This window comes from Lonchura striata, chromosome 35, assembly GCF_050655825.1.
Source record: "Lonchura striata isolate lonStrDom1 chromosome 35, ASM5065582v1, whole genome shotgun sequence".
Lineage (NCBI taxonomy): Eukaryota > Metazoa > Chordata > Aves > Passeriformes > Estrildidae > Lonchura > Lonchura striata.
Window position 1 is genome coordinate 5684957 of NC_140737.1, and position 14333 is coordinate 5699289.

The following is a 14333-nucleotide window of genomic DNA, read 5'->3' on the forward strand; positions in this document are numbered from 1 at the left end:
ACATTTCTCTTGCTGAGCAGCTCTTCTCCCAGCCCAGCAGGGCTGGGGCACTGCCTGCAGCCAGCCCGGGCACAGCACAGAGGCACAGAGAGCTTCAATCAGTCAGGGCTGGGAAGGGGCTGAGAAGTGCCTGGGGCAGAATCACTGCCAGCCCTTGGCACAGGAACCTCTGGGTGCAGGACAATGCAGCTGCAGCTCCTGGAGAGATCTCCTAAAGCTGGAACATCCCAATGCCCACAGACCCTGTGAGTACAACTCTGAGTGTTCTGGTGTAGGGTAGGTGAAATGCTCATGGTGTTCTGACATGCTGAGGGTTTCTGATCAGTCACAGAATATTTCCAAGACAAGGATATTGATAAAAATGAAGAAATTCCCAAAAAGTTTGTATTCAGTTTCCTACCATTGCAGAATGGCAGGGAGGGAGGAATAAATATCAGCAGTTGATTCTGTATTTTGAGAAGTGCCTGAGAAATCTGAACTGTTACTTTTAGTGATCAGTAGGTTCACAGGAGATCCCTAATGTGCTTGCAGCCACTCTGCCCATGGACAGCAGCAGCATCACCTTTGCTGGAGCCATCAGGCTCAGTCTGCGCTGTCCTTTCTCCAAGCTGCAAACAGAACTTGCCCCTAGCCAGTGCCCTGCAAACAGGCAGGGTTCTGTCAGGCCAAGGAGAGTGCACAGAGATTTGGGATCTGGGAGTGGTGGCACGGAGAGATCAGGCACAGGGAGACAGCTGCAGGAGGAAAATCTCCAGGAAGCAGAGAGAAGATCAGGGAAGGAGAGAAAACAAAACCCAGAAATTCTGAGGCAGGGAGAGTTTAGAGATGTCCAGAGGATCCCCTCCAGTGCAGCCACTCCCTCTGAACAAGCCCCCTCCCTCCTGTGCCCCAGCCAAGCCTCTGCCCTCAGGGCCAGGGCTCCAAGGCGTGCAGCCCGTCCTGTGCAGGCAGAGCTGCAGCAGAGCCGTGGGGCAGCTCTGCAGCCCCGGGCCCAGTTCCCTCTGCAGAGCACAGGGCTGGGAGCAGCTGCCCGGCACTGGGGGCTCTGGCAGGGGCACAGCTGGCTCAGGGTGACACAGCTGTCCCCAGTGCCCGGCTCTGGGCAATGCTGGCAGTGCAGCCAGAGAAGGAGCTGCATCTCCCTTCATCCAGTGCCGTCAGAAGGACACTTGAAAGTCTCCCTGAGATTTTAGTCCAAGCTGGGAGCTTCAATGCAGGGTGCAAACATGTCCTAGAGAATCTCTGAGTGATAAGATTGATAGGTGAAGGCAGAGGTGTTTTGAGACTGAAAATGCTGTAGGGTTGTTGAAATGAGCAATGTGAGTCCTTCACTACAAATGTGGAGCTGGGCTGTGGTGGATCCATCTGCTCTCAGCAGTACCTGGGGTTTTTTACGGGAAAATGTGGGAAGGTGATCACCTTGCAGCTGATAAAGGGTAAAACCGAGGGAAATCTGAATAGGTCAGAATGACAGAGCATCTCCCCTCACATTCCACTCCTCACTTTGCCTCACAGAACTCGCTCTGTTCTCCCTGGGGGAAGCAGAAATGTGGAGATTTTGATATCCAAGAATACTGGGAAAAAAATTGGGGACCTTATAAAGAAAATACCAGAATTCATAAACACAAGATGGGTCTGTGTGTGCTACAGAGGAGGGTGTATGTGAAATGGCTTTGATTTTGGTTACAGGTATCTCCTCTAACTCCTCACTGTCTTTTTCCCCATGGTAGAATGTAATGGCCAGCCACAGCAAATGTCGAACAGCAGCTCCATCAGCCACTTCCTCCTGCTGGCACTGGCAGACACGCGGCAGCTGCAGCTCCTGCACTTCTGCCTCTTCCTGGGCATCTCCCTGGCTGCCCTCCTGGGCAACGGCCTCATCATCAGCGCCGTAGCCTGCGGCCACCACCTGCACACGCCCATGTTCTTCTTCCTGCTCAACCTGGCCCTCAGCGACCTGGGCTCCATCTGCACCACTGTCCCCAAAGCCATGCACAATTCCCTCTGGGACACCAGCACCATCTCCTACTCAGGATGTGCTGCTCAGCTCTTTTTCTTTGTCTTTTTCATCTCAGCAGAGCTTTCCCTCCTGACCATCATGTGCTATGACCGCTACGTGTCCATCTGCAAACCCCTGCACTACGGGACCCTCCTGGGCAGCAGAGCTTGTGCCCACATGGCAGCAGCTGCCTGGGCCAGTGCCTTTCTCTATTCACTGCTGCACACAGTCAATACATTTTCCCTGCCCCTGTGCCATGGCAATGCCCTGGGCCAGTTCTTTTGTGAGGTGCCCCAGATCCTCAAACTCTCCTGTTCCAAATCCTATCTCAGGGAACTGGGGCTCATTGCTGTTAGTGTGTGTTTGGCATTTGGTTGTTTTGTGTTCATTGTTTTCTCCTATGTGCAGATCTTCAGGGCTGTGCTGAAGATCCCCTGTGAGCAGGGACGGCACAAAGCCTTTTCCACCTGCCTCCCTCACCTGGCTGTGGTCTTCCTGTTTGTCAGCACTGCAGTGTTTGCTCACCTAAAGCCCCGCTCCATCTCCTCCCCATCCCTGGATCTGGCCCTGTCAGTTCTGTACTCGGTGGTGCCTCCAGCCCTGAACCCCCTCATCTACAGCCTGAGGAACCAGGAGCTCAAGGCTGCAGTGAAGAGCCTGATGACTGGATGGTTTCAAGAACATTAAAAAGCTGGCCAATTTTGGCAAATCATTTGTAATAAAAGTCATCTTTGATACTTCTTGTGGCTTTCCTTTGGAGGTTCTTTTCCTTTTTTTTTATATTTTAATATTGTCGACAAAAAATGTCATGGTTTGTGCCATTTCTCATTTTGATTCTCTTCACCTTCCCTGTGGCCACAGACTGTGTCAATTAGGGGCTGTGATCTCAGTGGATTTAAAAGAACTAAAGGATCTCCCAGCAGAGTTTTCTGCAGAGATGCCCTTTTGTTGCCTTCTCTGGAGTTGCAGCAGCAATGTCTGTGTGCAGAGCTGGGGCAGATCAGGGCTGGCACAGCAGCTCCTGCTGGCCACACCATTCCTGATCCAGGCCAGGGGCCATTGGCCTTCTTGGCCACCTGGGCACACTGCTGGCTCATGTCCAGCCTGCTGTCCATAAGTCCCTGCAGGTCCCTTTCTGCCTGGCTGCTGTCCAGCCACTCTGTCCCCAGCCTGTAGCGCTGCAGGGGTTGTTGTGGCCAAAGTGCAGGACCCGGCACTTGGACTTCTTAAAACTCACCTTGTTGGATTTGGGCCCGGGATCCAGCCTGTCCAAATCCCTCTGAAGAACCCTTATGTGCTCCTGCAGGTCAACACTCATATCCCACTTGCTGAACTTCTACAAAGTTGTCCTTGGTTCCATGGATATCCTCAGTGTCACAATGTCCCTTTGGTTACACCAGGCCCTGCACTGTCACACTGGTGTCCTTGGTTTTATGGGGCCCATAAATTTGACAATGGACTCCTTGGTTCCATAGGGCTCCACAGTGTCACAATGTTCTCGTTGGTGCCGCAGTTTCACAGTGGCCCCTTGGTTCCATGGGGCCCCAGGGTGTCACAAAAGCCCCATGGTCACACGAGGTCCCACACTGTCACAATGCTCTCTGTGCTTCCACAAGTCCCCTCAGTGTCGCAATGGACTCCTTGTTTCCACGAGGCCAAACAGTGTCACAACGGCCTTCCAGATTCCTGGAGGCCCCAGAGTGTCACAGTGTCCCCTTGGTTACACAAGGTCCTGCAGTGTCACAATGTCCCCTTGGTTCCATGAGGCCCTGCAGTGTCAGAAGGGCCCCTTGGTTCCACTGGGCCCTGGACTCTCCCAATGCTCTCCTTGGTTTGGCAGTGTCACAGTGGTGAAACCCCTCGGTCACACGAGGCCCCGCAGTGTCACCATGGCCTCTGTGGTTCCACCAGGACCCAGTGTCACGGGGACTCCCTGGTTCCATTTGGCCCCAGAGCACCACAATGGAGCCCTGGTTCTATGGGGCTGCACAGTGTCACCATGGTCCTCTTAGTTCCACAAGGCCCTGCAGGGTCACAATGGCCCCAGAGTGTCCCAATTATCACAGAATGACAGAATCAAATAGGCTGGAAAAGACCTTTGGTAATCATCAAGTCCAGGCAATGTCCTAATACCACCTTGTCACCCAGACCATGCCACTGAGTGCCACTGGAGAGTGACAATGTCTCTGCCACCTCCCCCCTGGCTTGCCCATTCCAATATCCATTCACCCTTTCTGTGAAGAACTTCTTCCTCTTGTCCAGCCTAAACCTCCCCTGGTGCAGCTGGAGGTTGAGTCTTCTTGTCCTGCCCTCCAGCAGATCCACACTCACACCCAGCTTGGTGTCACCTGCAAATTTGGGGATGGTGGGCTCGATCCCCTCCCCCAGATCATCAGTGAAGATGTTAAACAGGGCTGGGCCCAACACAGATCCCTGGGGACAGCACCAGGGACTGGACACCAGCTGGGTGCAGCACCATCCCCACCCCTCTCTGGGCCCAGCCTCCAGCCAGCTCTTCCATCTCCCAGCCAGGAGGGAACCTGCCCAAGCCGTGGGCTGCAGCTTTTCCAGGGAATGCTGTCACAGACAGTGTCCAAGGCTTTGCTGAAGTCCAGATGGACACATCCACAGCCTTTCCCACATCCACAGGTGGGTCACCTGGTTATAAAAGGAGATCAGGTTGCTCAGGCAGGACCTGTCCCTCTTAAATCCACGCTGGCTGGCTCTGACCCCTCGGCCATCCTGTGGGTGCCCTGTGGTGGCTCTCAAGGTGATCTGTTCCATAACCTTGCTGGGCACCGAGGTCAGGCTGGCAGGCCTGGAGCTCCCCAGATCCTCCTTCCAGCCCTTCTTGGGGATGGGCTCCCACTGGCACCTCCAGTGCTCTGGGACCTCCCTGGTGAGCCAGGACTGATGGTAAATGATGGGGAGCAGCTTGGGGAGCTCATCCACCAGCTCCCTCATCCCCTGGGATGGATCCCATCCCATCCCATACACCTGTGAGCATCTGAGTGGTTCAGCAGGTCACCAGCTGCTTCCTCCTGGATTTCAGGGCCTGTTCTGCTCCCTGTGTCCATCTACCAGCTCAGGAGATCTCTTGTCCTGAGGACAATCACTCCATATATTGAAAATTGAGTCAGACAAGGTGTTAACTACCTCAGCCTTTCCCTTATCTTTGGTTACTCTTATTTCCACTGCATCCAGTAAAGAGTAGAGGTTCTCCTTATACCATGTTTTGCTATTAATCATAGACACGTTTGTTATTATTTTTCACAGAAGTGTCCAGGTTAATCTCTAAGTGAAATTTCACCTCTTTCCTTTTCTCTTTCTGCATGATGTAACAATCTCCTTAAACACTTGCTAAGTTGCCTGACCTGTCCAAAGTTAATGCTCTCTCTGCTTTCCCCTGAGTTCCCACAAAAGCTCCACGGACAGTCAGGACAGTGATTTTCCTCACCAGGTCATCTTTTGCCACACTGGGACAGGCTGCTCCATCCTCTTTAAGATTGCTTTTTCAAAATGTGTCCATCGTTCCTGAACCCCTTTGTTTTTAAGGGCTCTTTCCCTTAAAAAAAATTCAGTACCTGATTTTGTACTCCCCAAACCTGCATCCTAAATAGGCCAAAGTCTGCCCTTCCTAATTCCAGTGTGGAAGTTTTGTTGCTGCCCCTCCTTTTTGCACAGATCATTGAAAACTTGATTATTTCATGGTCCCAGTGCCCCAGGCAGCCTCTGACCCCCACATCTGCCACCAGCCCTTCCCTGTTTGTGAGCAGCAGGAGACAGAGCTTTCCTTGGGAGTGGGAGTGTTACCAAAAATTCAGTAAAACCGAAAACTCCTTAACACCAGTGCAGCATTAAGAAACAGCATTCTTTATTCAGCCGGATGCATGGGGGATAGCTCCTCCCAAAGCCAAGCATGCTGAGTACAGGAAAGTTTCTGTTCATTCTGTGTATTTTGCACACATATTCATTGATTGTGCTGGACTAAACACACATCTGATAATCATTTCCCCAGAATCATTAACATATTTCCCCTCCCCTTTACCCATGTGTTCTTCTGTCCTGGAGGTCTCTCTGGTGGTTTCTGGTGGTTTTGGACCCCAGTGTTCCCGTGGGCCTGGCTGAGCTGGCAGGACACTGAGGCTGGTGAACTTCCAGTTCCCCTTATCCCACAATGGGCATTGTGTGGTCTCCATAGGCCTGTTGGTTTTGGAGAAGATGTTCCAGATATTAGCTCACCTGGTGGAGACAATTTATCATCTGGTCACATGAGGTCAAAGAGTGGGTTATGACATCACATGAGTGATCTATGACAGAATTGTCCATGACATCACAGAGTGGTTAATGTGATGTCATCAAGAAGTTATGACATCATAGGCCATCTCTGTGACATCACAGAGAGGCTTTGACATCACAGGAAAGAGCTTTGAAATTGCAGAGCAGACTGTGATATCATAGAGTTGGATGTGACATCAGAGACCATCTGTGTGACATTACAGAATGGGCTGTGACATCTCAGAGAGGCTGTGTGACATCCCAGGAGGGCTCTGTGAGGTCACTGGGTTGGTCACTCCGCCCCAGCTCCCCCTCACAGTTTCTCCCAACAAGTCCAATGCTGTTCATGCCCAGTGGGGTCCCTGTCCCCCAGTATCCCCCCAGTCCCCCTGGAGCCACAGCCTCCACCAAAGGATGTTCCACAGGATCCACCCCAGAGCCTGACATGGGGAAAAGGGGCCAGGGCTGTGTGACCAGGACACCAAGGACGTGGATTATCCAGGTCCCTGTGGCCTGGGTTGGGTTCCCCAGGGCAGGAAAGATGTCTGGCAGCTGGAGCAGGGTTAGGGAAGGGCCTCCAAGGTGGGATTGGAGCCCTTGGGCTGTGAGCAGAGGCTGAGGGAGCTGGGCTTGTCCAGCCTGAGCAGGGAAGTCTGAGGGGCTCCTCATCCCAGCTTGGCAGTGCCAGCGAGGAGGGGATGGAGAACACAGAGCCAGGCTCTTCACCAGAGGCCTGGTGGGAGACAGAAGCCAATGGGTGGAAGGGGAAAGAGGGGAGATCAGCCAGGGCAGGAGGAGATGAAATGACACAGGCTGGTTTCATCATTTCCTCAGCACCAAAAGCAGCCTGACCTCCCTTCTCCATCCACCACTGACAGCTTTGCAGATCAGGAATTGTTTGAGCTGTTTCCCTCACTCTAGTATGAGCACCCTGATACAAGAACTTAATTGTGTTTATATCTATCACAGAACCACATTTGTCTAAAATTCATTCTAGCATGAAAATCACTTGTGAATGGTGGACTCATCAGACTCTGCTGGGACGTAGCAAATAGCTCAGGGAAGAGCGTGATTGTTATTAAGTTGTGTCCTGTTTAACCATGGTCTGCTGGCCATCAAGAGAAACTTTCTGTGCCTCTGAGTCCCACGAGTTCCTGACCCCAAAGGACACAAACCTGATGAGTTGTGGTTCCCACTCCAGTGGTGGCACTTGGAGCTCCCTCCATCCCCAGAGCAGAGCTCCCTTGTCCCAGAAAGTCCCTGGCAATGCAGGGATGAAGGAAGCAGGACAGGCTGTGGGGATCAGGGGCAGGGCACAGCCAGGGATTTGGGGTGGTGGTGAGCCCAGGGCAGGACCCGGCCCTTGGCCTTGGTGAACCTCATCCCATTGTCCTGGGCCCATGGCTCCAGCCTGTCCAGATCCCTCTGCAAAGCTTCCTGCCCTCCAGCACAGCCACACTCCCACCCAGCCTGGGCTCACATGGAACTGCCCGAGGGTGCCCTCGATGGCCTCATCCAGATCAGCAATAAAGAGATTTCACTGACCTGGCCCCAGTCCTGAGCCCTGGGGACACCCCTGGATGTGACTCCATTCCTCAGCTGCTCTGAGTGCCAGGGGTTGGATGGGGGAAATGGTCGGGATTGGGTAGGGACAAAGTGTGATTGATTGTCAGCCATGAAGGGTCTTGATCTTCATATCTGTTCAGACTGCATGAGAAGGTGCTAGGAGGTCAATATCAATTGACAGTGCTGATATCATTCTATGAACAGGAAAAGAGAACAGGACAAAACAATTATGCCTGCATTGTTTTCAATATAGTATATTCACTTTGAATACACTTCCAAAATCTGTCTAATTAACCACAGAAGAATTGAAAACTTAAATTATTCCCATGGGCTTTTGTTGTTCAGGTGTTTAGAAAAAAATATTAATGAGCGTTTCTCAATGAATTCCTGAACTGAAGAGCTCAAGAAAGAAAAGGCCTCAGGAGTAGTAAAATTCATCAGTTACCTCCAAGTGTCTGAGGATGCATCCCCATCAGAGCAGCAATGAGCAGAAATGGGCACAGCTCTGTGGCTGCCCCAGCTCTGGGATGGGCCCTGGGCCTGGAGCAGGAGCAGCTCTGGAGGGCCCCAGGGCCGGGGCTCTTGTGCTGGCCTGGGCAGATGGGATGGCAGGAGGGGCTGCAGAGCTCTCAGCACCTCAGGCAGAGGGGAGCAGGGCAGCCAGGGAGCTCCTTTGGCCTTGGCCAAGCCCCTTCCCCCATGGTGGGGCTGAGTCCTGGCTGAGCTGCAGCTGCTGCTGTGCCCTTGGCAGGGGCTGAGGCCGTGGGGCAGTGCCCAGAGCAGCCTGGGCTGAGCAGAGCTGTGGGGCCAGAGCCGGCTGGGCTGTGCTGGGGAGAGGCCCTTGGTGCTGCCCAGAGCTCAGGGCAGCTGGCAGAGCTGGCAGGGAGCTGGGCTGGGCTGGGAGAGCCTGGCACAGAAACCATCAGTGTCCATCTCAGCCTGGCTGAGCGGGCAGGGGCAGGACTCAGCCCAGGCCTTGTGGGGCAGGGCCAGCGCCTGGGCAGGCATTGAAAACAGGCAAGAGCCCGAGAGAGGAGGCTGCTCTGTGCCCTTGGGGCATGGACAGAGCAGGGAGGGGCCCAGGACATTTGTCAGCGCCAGCCTCTGTCTGTGCCAGCCCTGGGCAGCCCTGGCTGCTGAGCCCAGCTCTGCCCTGGGCTGAGTTTGGCTGTGGCCCAGCTCCATCCTCCTGCGGGGCTCAGGGCCTGTTCCCGGCCATGGCCAGCCCTGGCCGCCTCTCTGCTGGCCCCGAGGCCGGCAGAGCCCGGGCAGGGCTGTCTGTGCAGCCCCACAGGTGCCACGGGCTCGGCAGGAGCTGGCAGAGGCTGCCCAGCAGGGAGGCCATGGGGCACAGACCCCCAAGGCTGCCCAGGGCCCCACGGCACAGGGGCCGTTCCCAGCCGCAATGCTCCTGTCCTGGGCTGGGCTGCACAGGGGCTGTGGCACCATGGCTGGGCCAGCACAGGGCCACAGAGGGGCCACGCAGCCGCTGCCGGGGCTGGCAGCAAGGCCGGGCACAGACAAGGAATTGCTGAGCATGGCCTGCGCTGGCCAGGGCTGCCTGTGCCCAAGGCAGAGCTCAGCTGCCCTTGGGGGCTGCAGGAACACTCAGGAGCCCAAAGAGCCTCCATGGCTGTGCTGGAGACCAAGGCTGGAGCAGGGAAATGCAGGGCTGCTGTGCCATGGGGAGGCCATGGAATTCCAGCTCACACCTCAGCTCTCTGGTGATCCCGGCACCGTGCTGGGCCCTGTTCCAGACTGGAGCAGAGCAGATGTTGATGGCACAGGAGCCCTGCAGGGCTGGCAGGGACCTGCAGCTTGCAAGGTGCTCTGCTCTCCCTCAGCTCCTCTCTGAGAGATCCAATCCCAGCTCGGCACCTCAGGGCACAAGTGGCACTAGCTGTTCATGGGCACACAGCTGATGTCTGCATGGAAAGGGGCGCAGGTTTTAATACCTGTTAGTTTCATAATATTCAAGGACATCTTTATTATCTGGGTCATTTGAGTAATTTTAAGAAATAGCAATTTTTTCCCACCAGAGACAGTAATTTCCTGCATGTAGCAGGAGAAGAAATATTAATCTTCCTGTTGAGTAGTGTCACCAATATTCAATCTATTATTTCCTCTCACTCTTCCTTCAGGTGTTTCCAGCTCTCCTCTTTGATGAGTTGTGGTTCCCACTGCAGGGGCTGCACTTGGACCTTGGCTCTGCACAGGAGAGCTCTTCATCCACTTTCCCTCTTTTCCTCCCTCTGGGCATGGAGGCAGCTTCTCACTTCAGCCTGTGACTCATGTGTGCGAAGAGCAAATCTGGGCAGAATTGGGGCAGGGAGGGTTTGGGGGGACTTTGGGATCTGTGCTGGGCACAGAAGGTGTTTTCCATTGCTCTGAGAGTGTCTGCTGTGCACAGTGGATTTAATAGCCAGCAGAGGAATGACTTTTGCATTTGATGGAGCTGTGCCTTCCCTTGGCTTTGTTGGCTGGCAAGAAGTGAACATCCCTCTGTGTCTGGCCAGCTCCTTCTCCACAGAAAGCAGGTGGGAGTTGGAGCCCAGGAGCTGAAACCTGCAGGCGCAGCCTGGGCTGGAGGGAGCTCAGATTTGCACAAGTCTGCTCTGAGTGCCAGGGCTGGGATGGGGGAAATGGTGGGGTGGGGGTAGGGACAGAGTCTGATGGATTGTCAGCAATAAAGGCTCTTATTTTCATATCTATTCAAACTGCATGAGGAGGTACTTGGATTCAATGTCAATTGGAGATTGCACACATAAATTTCTTAACAGTAAAAAAAATAATAAAACTAAACAGGACCTAAGAAATCTTTTCTCATGGTCTTTGTAAATACGGTGTATTCAGTTTGAATAGGGTCCTGAAATCTGTGTAATCAACCAGAAAGGATCTGAAAACTTAAATTATTCCCAGAGGCTTGGCTTGTTAAGGTGTTCTGAATGTTAATGATCCCTGGGGCACTGAATTCCGGAACTGAAGAGCTGAGGGCTGAAGAAGCCTCTGGAGCAGTAAAATTCAGCAGCAGCCTCCAAGTTGCCGGGGATGTCAGCAGCCCCCACTGAGGCCATCCCTGCCCAGAGACCCTGGGGGAATGGGCAGACAAGGAGAGCGTCCCTGGGGCTGTGGAAGAAGAACTCAGAGGCACCAGCGGTTCCAGCTGGGAAATGGAGTGTGGGATGGGACTGTGAAAGCCCTGCCTGGGCTGTGCCAAGCAGGACACACAAGCCCTGACCCCCATCCACTAAAAAACTCTCTCAAGGAGACATTTAAATGGAGTGACAATGATTTGTGTCCTCTGAGTTGGATGCACTGGGGCAATACTATCAAGAGTTTCTCAGGAGCTCTAAGCAACAAAACAGCCTTTACTGGGAAATTTAGAAAATCAGTGACACTTTGGCAAACGTTTTAATATGGCATTCAATCAACAAAAAAAACTTCTCAAAGTATTGACTTGGCCCATTCAACTTCACAAACTCTAAGCCTGTTCAATTTTAAGTTAATCAATATTTGCAAGAGTACAAAAATAGAAGAGGTAGATACAAAAAGAGAGAACAATAAGATACAGAGAAGCACACACTCAGCTACCAACTCCTGGATTCCAGCAATGTTCAGCTGGAAATTCCAAGAGGAGGTAGGGTCAAGATGTGTGCTTGCCTTGTGGTCAGCCTTAAATACCCCTTGGTCTTCCTGGGCTCTTCCCCCAGGTGGGACCTGGGGTCATTTGGTCACTCAGGAGCTGGGCTGGGGCTCCAGAGGTGGCTCTGGAGCATTGCCTGTGCTGTGCCAGGGACTGGCAGACACTGCTGGGCTGGGATAGAGGCTCTGGGGGGATTGGGGTTCCAGGGCAGGGCAGTGCTGGGGTTCCAGGGCAGGGCAAGGCTGGACCTGCCCCTTCCTCCCCCACACATGAAATATTTCCAGCCAGCAATCTCCTCCAGTCTGTCACAATAGTCAACATTGGAGGTGAGATCCCAATATGGCCATTGGCACCTGCAGGAGAAGGACAGTTCTTTTCCATAGGAAGGAAAGCACAGAGGCCCAGTGTTTGGAAGGCAGGTGAGAGCCTCACTAGGTCAAGGCCAGGCAGACTTGTCAGGAATGGCAGATTTTGTCCAGGGGCAGTCTTTGGAGACAATCCCAATTTAGGCCATGGCACCTGGAGGAGCAGGACAGTTCTTTCCCAAAGGAAGGAAAGTGTGGAGCCTTCCCCCGTGTTTTGGAGGCAGATAAGCAGTGACCCTTTCCAAACAACTTCCTGCCAGATTTGTCCTGGCAATATGTCCATGGGAACAATCCCTGGATATAAGGAAATGGAGGTGAAATCCCAATTCTGGCCATGTGTGCCTAGAGGAGAAGGAGAGTTCTTTTCCATAGGAAGGAAAGCCCCGAGCCCCAGTGCTTCAATAGCAGATGGGAAGAGACCCTGCAGGTGCCAAGCTGTCAGGCAGCCCCTGGAGGCCAAACCAGCCAAACCTGTTCCATGTTCCCTTGGTTCCCTGGGGCCCCGCAGTGTCCCAGGGGTCTCCGTGGTTTCTCAGGCCCCATAATGACACGTGACTCTTCTGTTCCATGAGGCCGCAATGTCACAATGGACCTTTGGGCCCTGGGGGTTTGTGGTGTCACAATGGTCTCCTTTGGCTCCACAGTGTCACAATGGAACACTGATGACACGAGGCCCTGCAGTGTCACAATGGACCTTTGGTTCCATGGGACCCTCAAGTGTCACATTGGTCTCCATGGTTCCTTGAGGCCCCACAATGGCACGTGACTCCTCTGTTCCATGAGGCCACAATGTCACAATGGACCTTTGGGCCCTGGGGTTTTGCAATGTCACAATGATCTCCTTTGGCTCCACAGGGTCACAATGGAACACTGATGACACGAGGCCCTGCAGTGTCACAATGGACCTTTGGTTCCCTGCAGCCCTGCAGTGCCACAAAGGCCTCTTGGTTTCATGAGGCCCCACAGTGTCCCAATGACCCTCTTGGTTCTGTGGGGACCCCCCATAGTCACAATGGTCTCACTGGTGCCGTGAGGCCTCACAGTATTATAGCATAATATCCCCATCGTGGTGATAATTAGCATTGACTCTATCATTCCAGAAGGCTGATCAATTGCTTTATTATATTATTCTATACTATACTATACTATACTATACTATACTATACTATACTATACTATACTATACTATACTTATTCAGAAAAACTCATTGTGCTTACAGACAGTCGGATGCACTCAGACCAGATTGGTCCTTGAATGCAAACAACAGCACCACTGGCCATTTAAGACATCACCTTTTGGTAACAAATCTCCATAACACATTCCACATGTTCGCAACAGCAGGTGCAGCAAGTGAAGGTAAGAATTGTTTCTCAATCTTTTCTCTGAGCTTCTCACAGCCTTCCCCAGGATGATGCCTGGGAAAGTTTTGCCTGCAGCTCTGTGGCCAGAGAGTTGCAGCCACATCACAGTGTCACAATGCTTTGCTTATTCCATGGGGCCTCATAGTGTCCCAATGGTCTGCATGATCCCATGAGTCCCCTCAGTGTCACAATGGTCTCCTTGGTTCCAAAGTGCCCCACAGTTTCACAATGGCCCCTTGGTTCCATGAGGCTGTGAAGTCTCTTCATGGTGTCTCCATGACTCCATGAGGCCTTCCAATGTCACAATGGACCTTTGGCTCCCTGGGGTCTCACCGTGTCACAATGGTCCCTTGGTCCCATGACACCCCAAAGAGTCATAATGGTCTCCATGGTTCCATGAAACCCCGTGGTGTCACAATGGACCCTTGGTTTGATGGGGCTTCTCAGTGTCACAATGATCCCGACATTCCCTGGAGTCACACAGTGTCACTACAGTCTCCTTGGTTCCATGAGGCCCAGCAATGTCACAGTGCTCTCCAGGATTCCATGAGACCTCACAGTGTCACAATGGTCCCTTGGTCTCACAGGCCTCACAGTGTAGGGAGTGTGGGAAGGGCTTCAGCTGCAGCTCTGCCCTTGTCACCCACTGGCCCATCCACACTGGGGAGAGGCCCTACGAGTGTCCCCAGTGTGGGAAGAGCTTCTCAGACCGCTCGTTCTTTACCCAGCACCAGCGGAGGCACCAGTAAAGGAAGCCCTGCGAGAACCCCGCCTGCAGGAAGAGCTTCGTGTGCTGCTCCAGCTCCATCCCCATCAGAGGACCCGCCCTGGTCAGAGCCCTGGTGACCACATTCCCTGTGATACACAGAGGGAATTGGCTGGTGTTCCTTTTATTTTTGCTCCAGTTATCTTTTCTCTTCCTCCATTCAAAACACAGAAAATTGTGGTAAAAATCAACAAATTCATCAAAGGCATCTAAAGCCTCACATTTTACTTGTGTTTTGGGGAATCTTCGATTCCAGGAGATATCTGTGAGGAAATGGGGGTGTTGAGCGTATTTGGTTTAGTTGTCTTTATTTCTTGGCACTCCAAAGGTGAGAGGGACAGATCTGTCAGCTCA

General features: G+C 52.9%; 1 protein-coding gene across 1 annotated transcript; it reads left to right on the top strand.

Annotated features, from left to right (window-relative positions):
* Positions 1 to 1090: 1090 nt before the first annotated feature.
* LOC146764308 (olfactory receptor 14A16-like) lies at positions 1091 to 3011 on the top strand. Its single transcript, XM_085565288.1, has one exon. It carries the CDS (start codon positions 1724 to 1726, stop codon positions 2684 to 2686), a length of 963 nt encoding a protein of 320 aa, XP_085421414.1. The 5' UTR covers positions 1091 to 1723; the 3' UTR covers positions 2687 to 3011.
* Positions 3012 to 14333: the final 11322 nt, after the last annotated feature.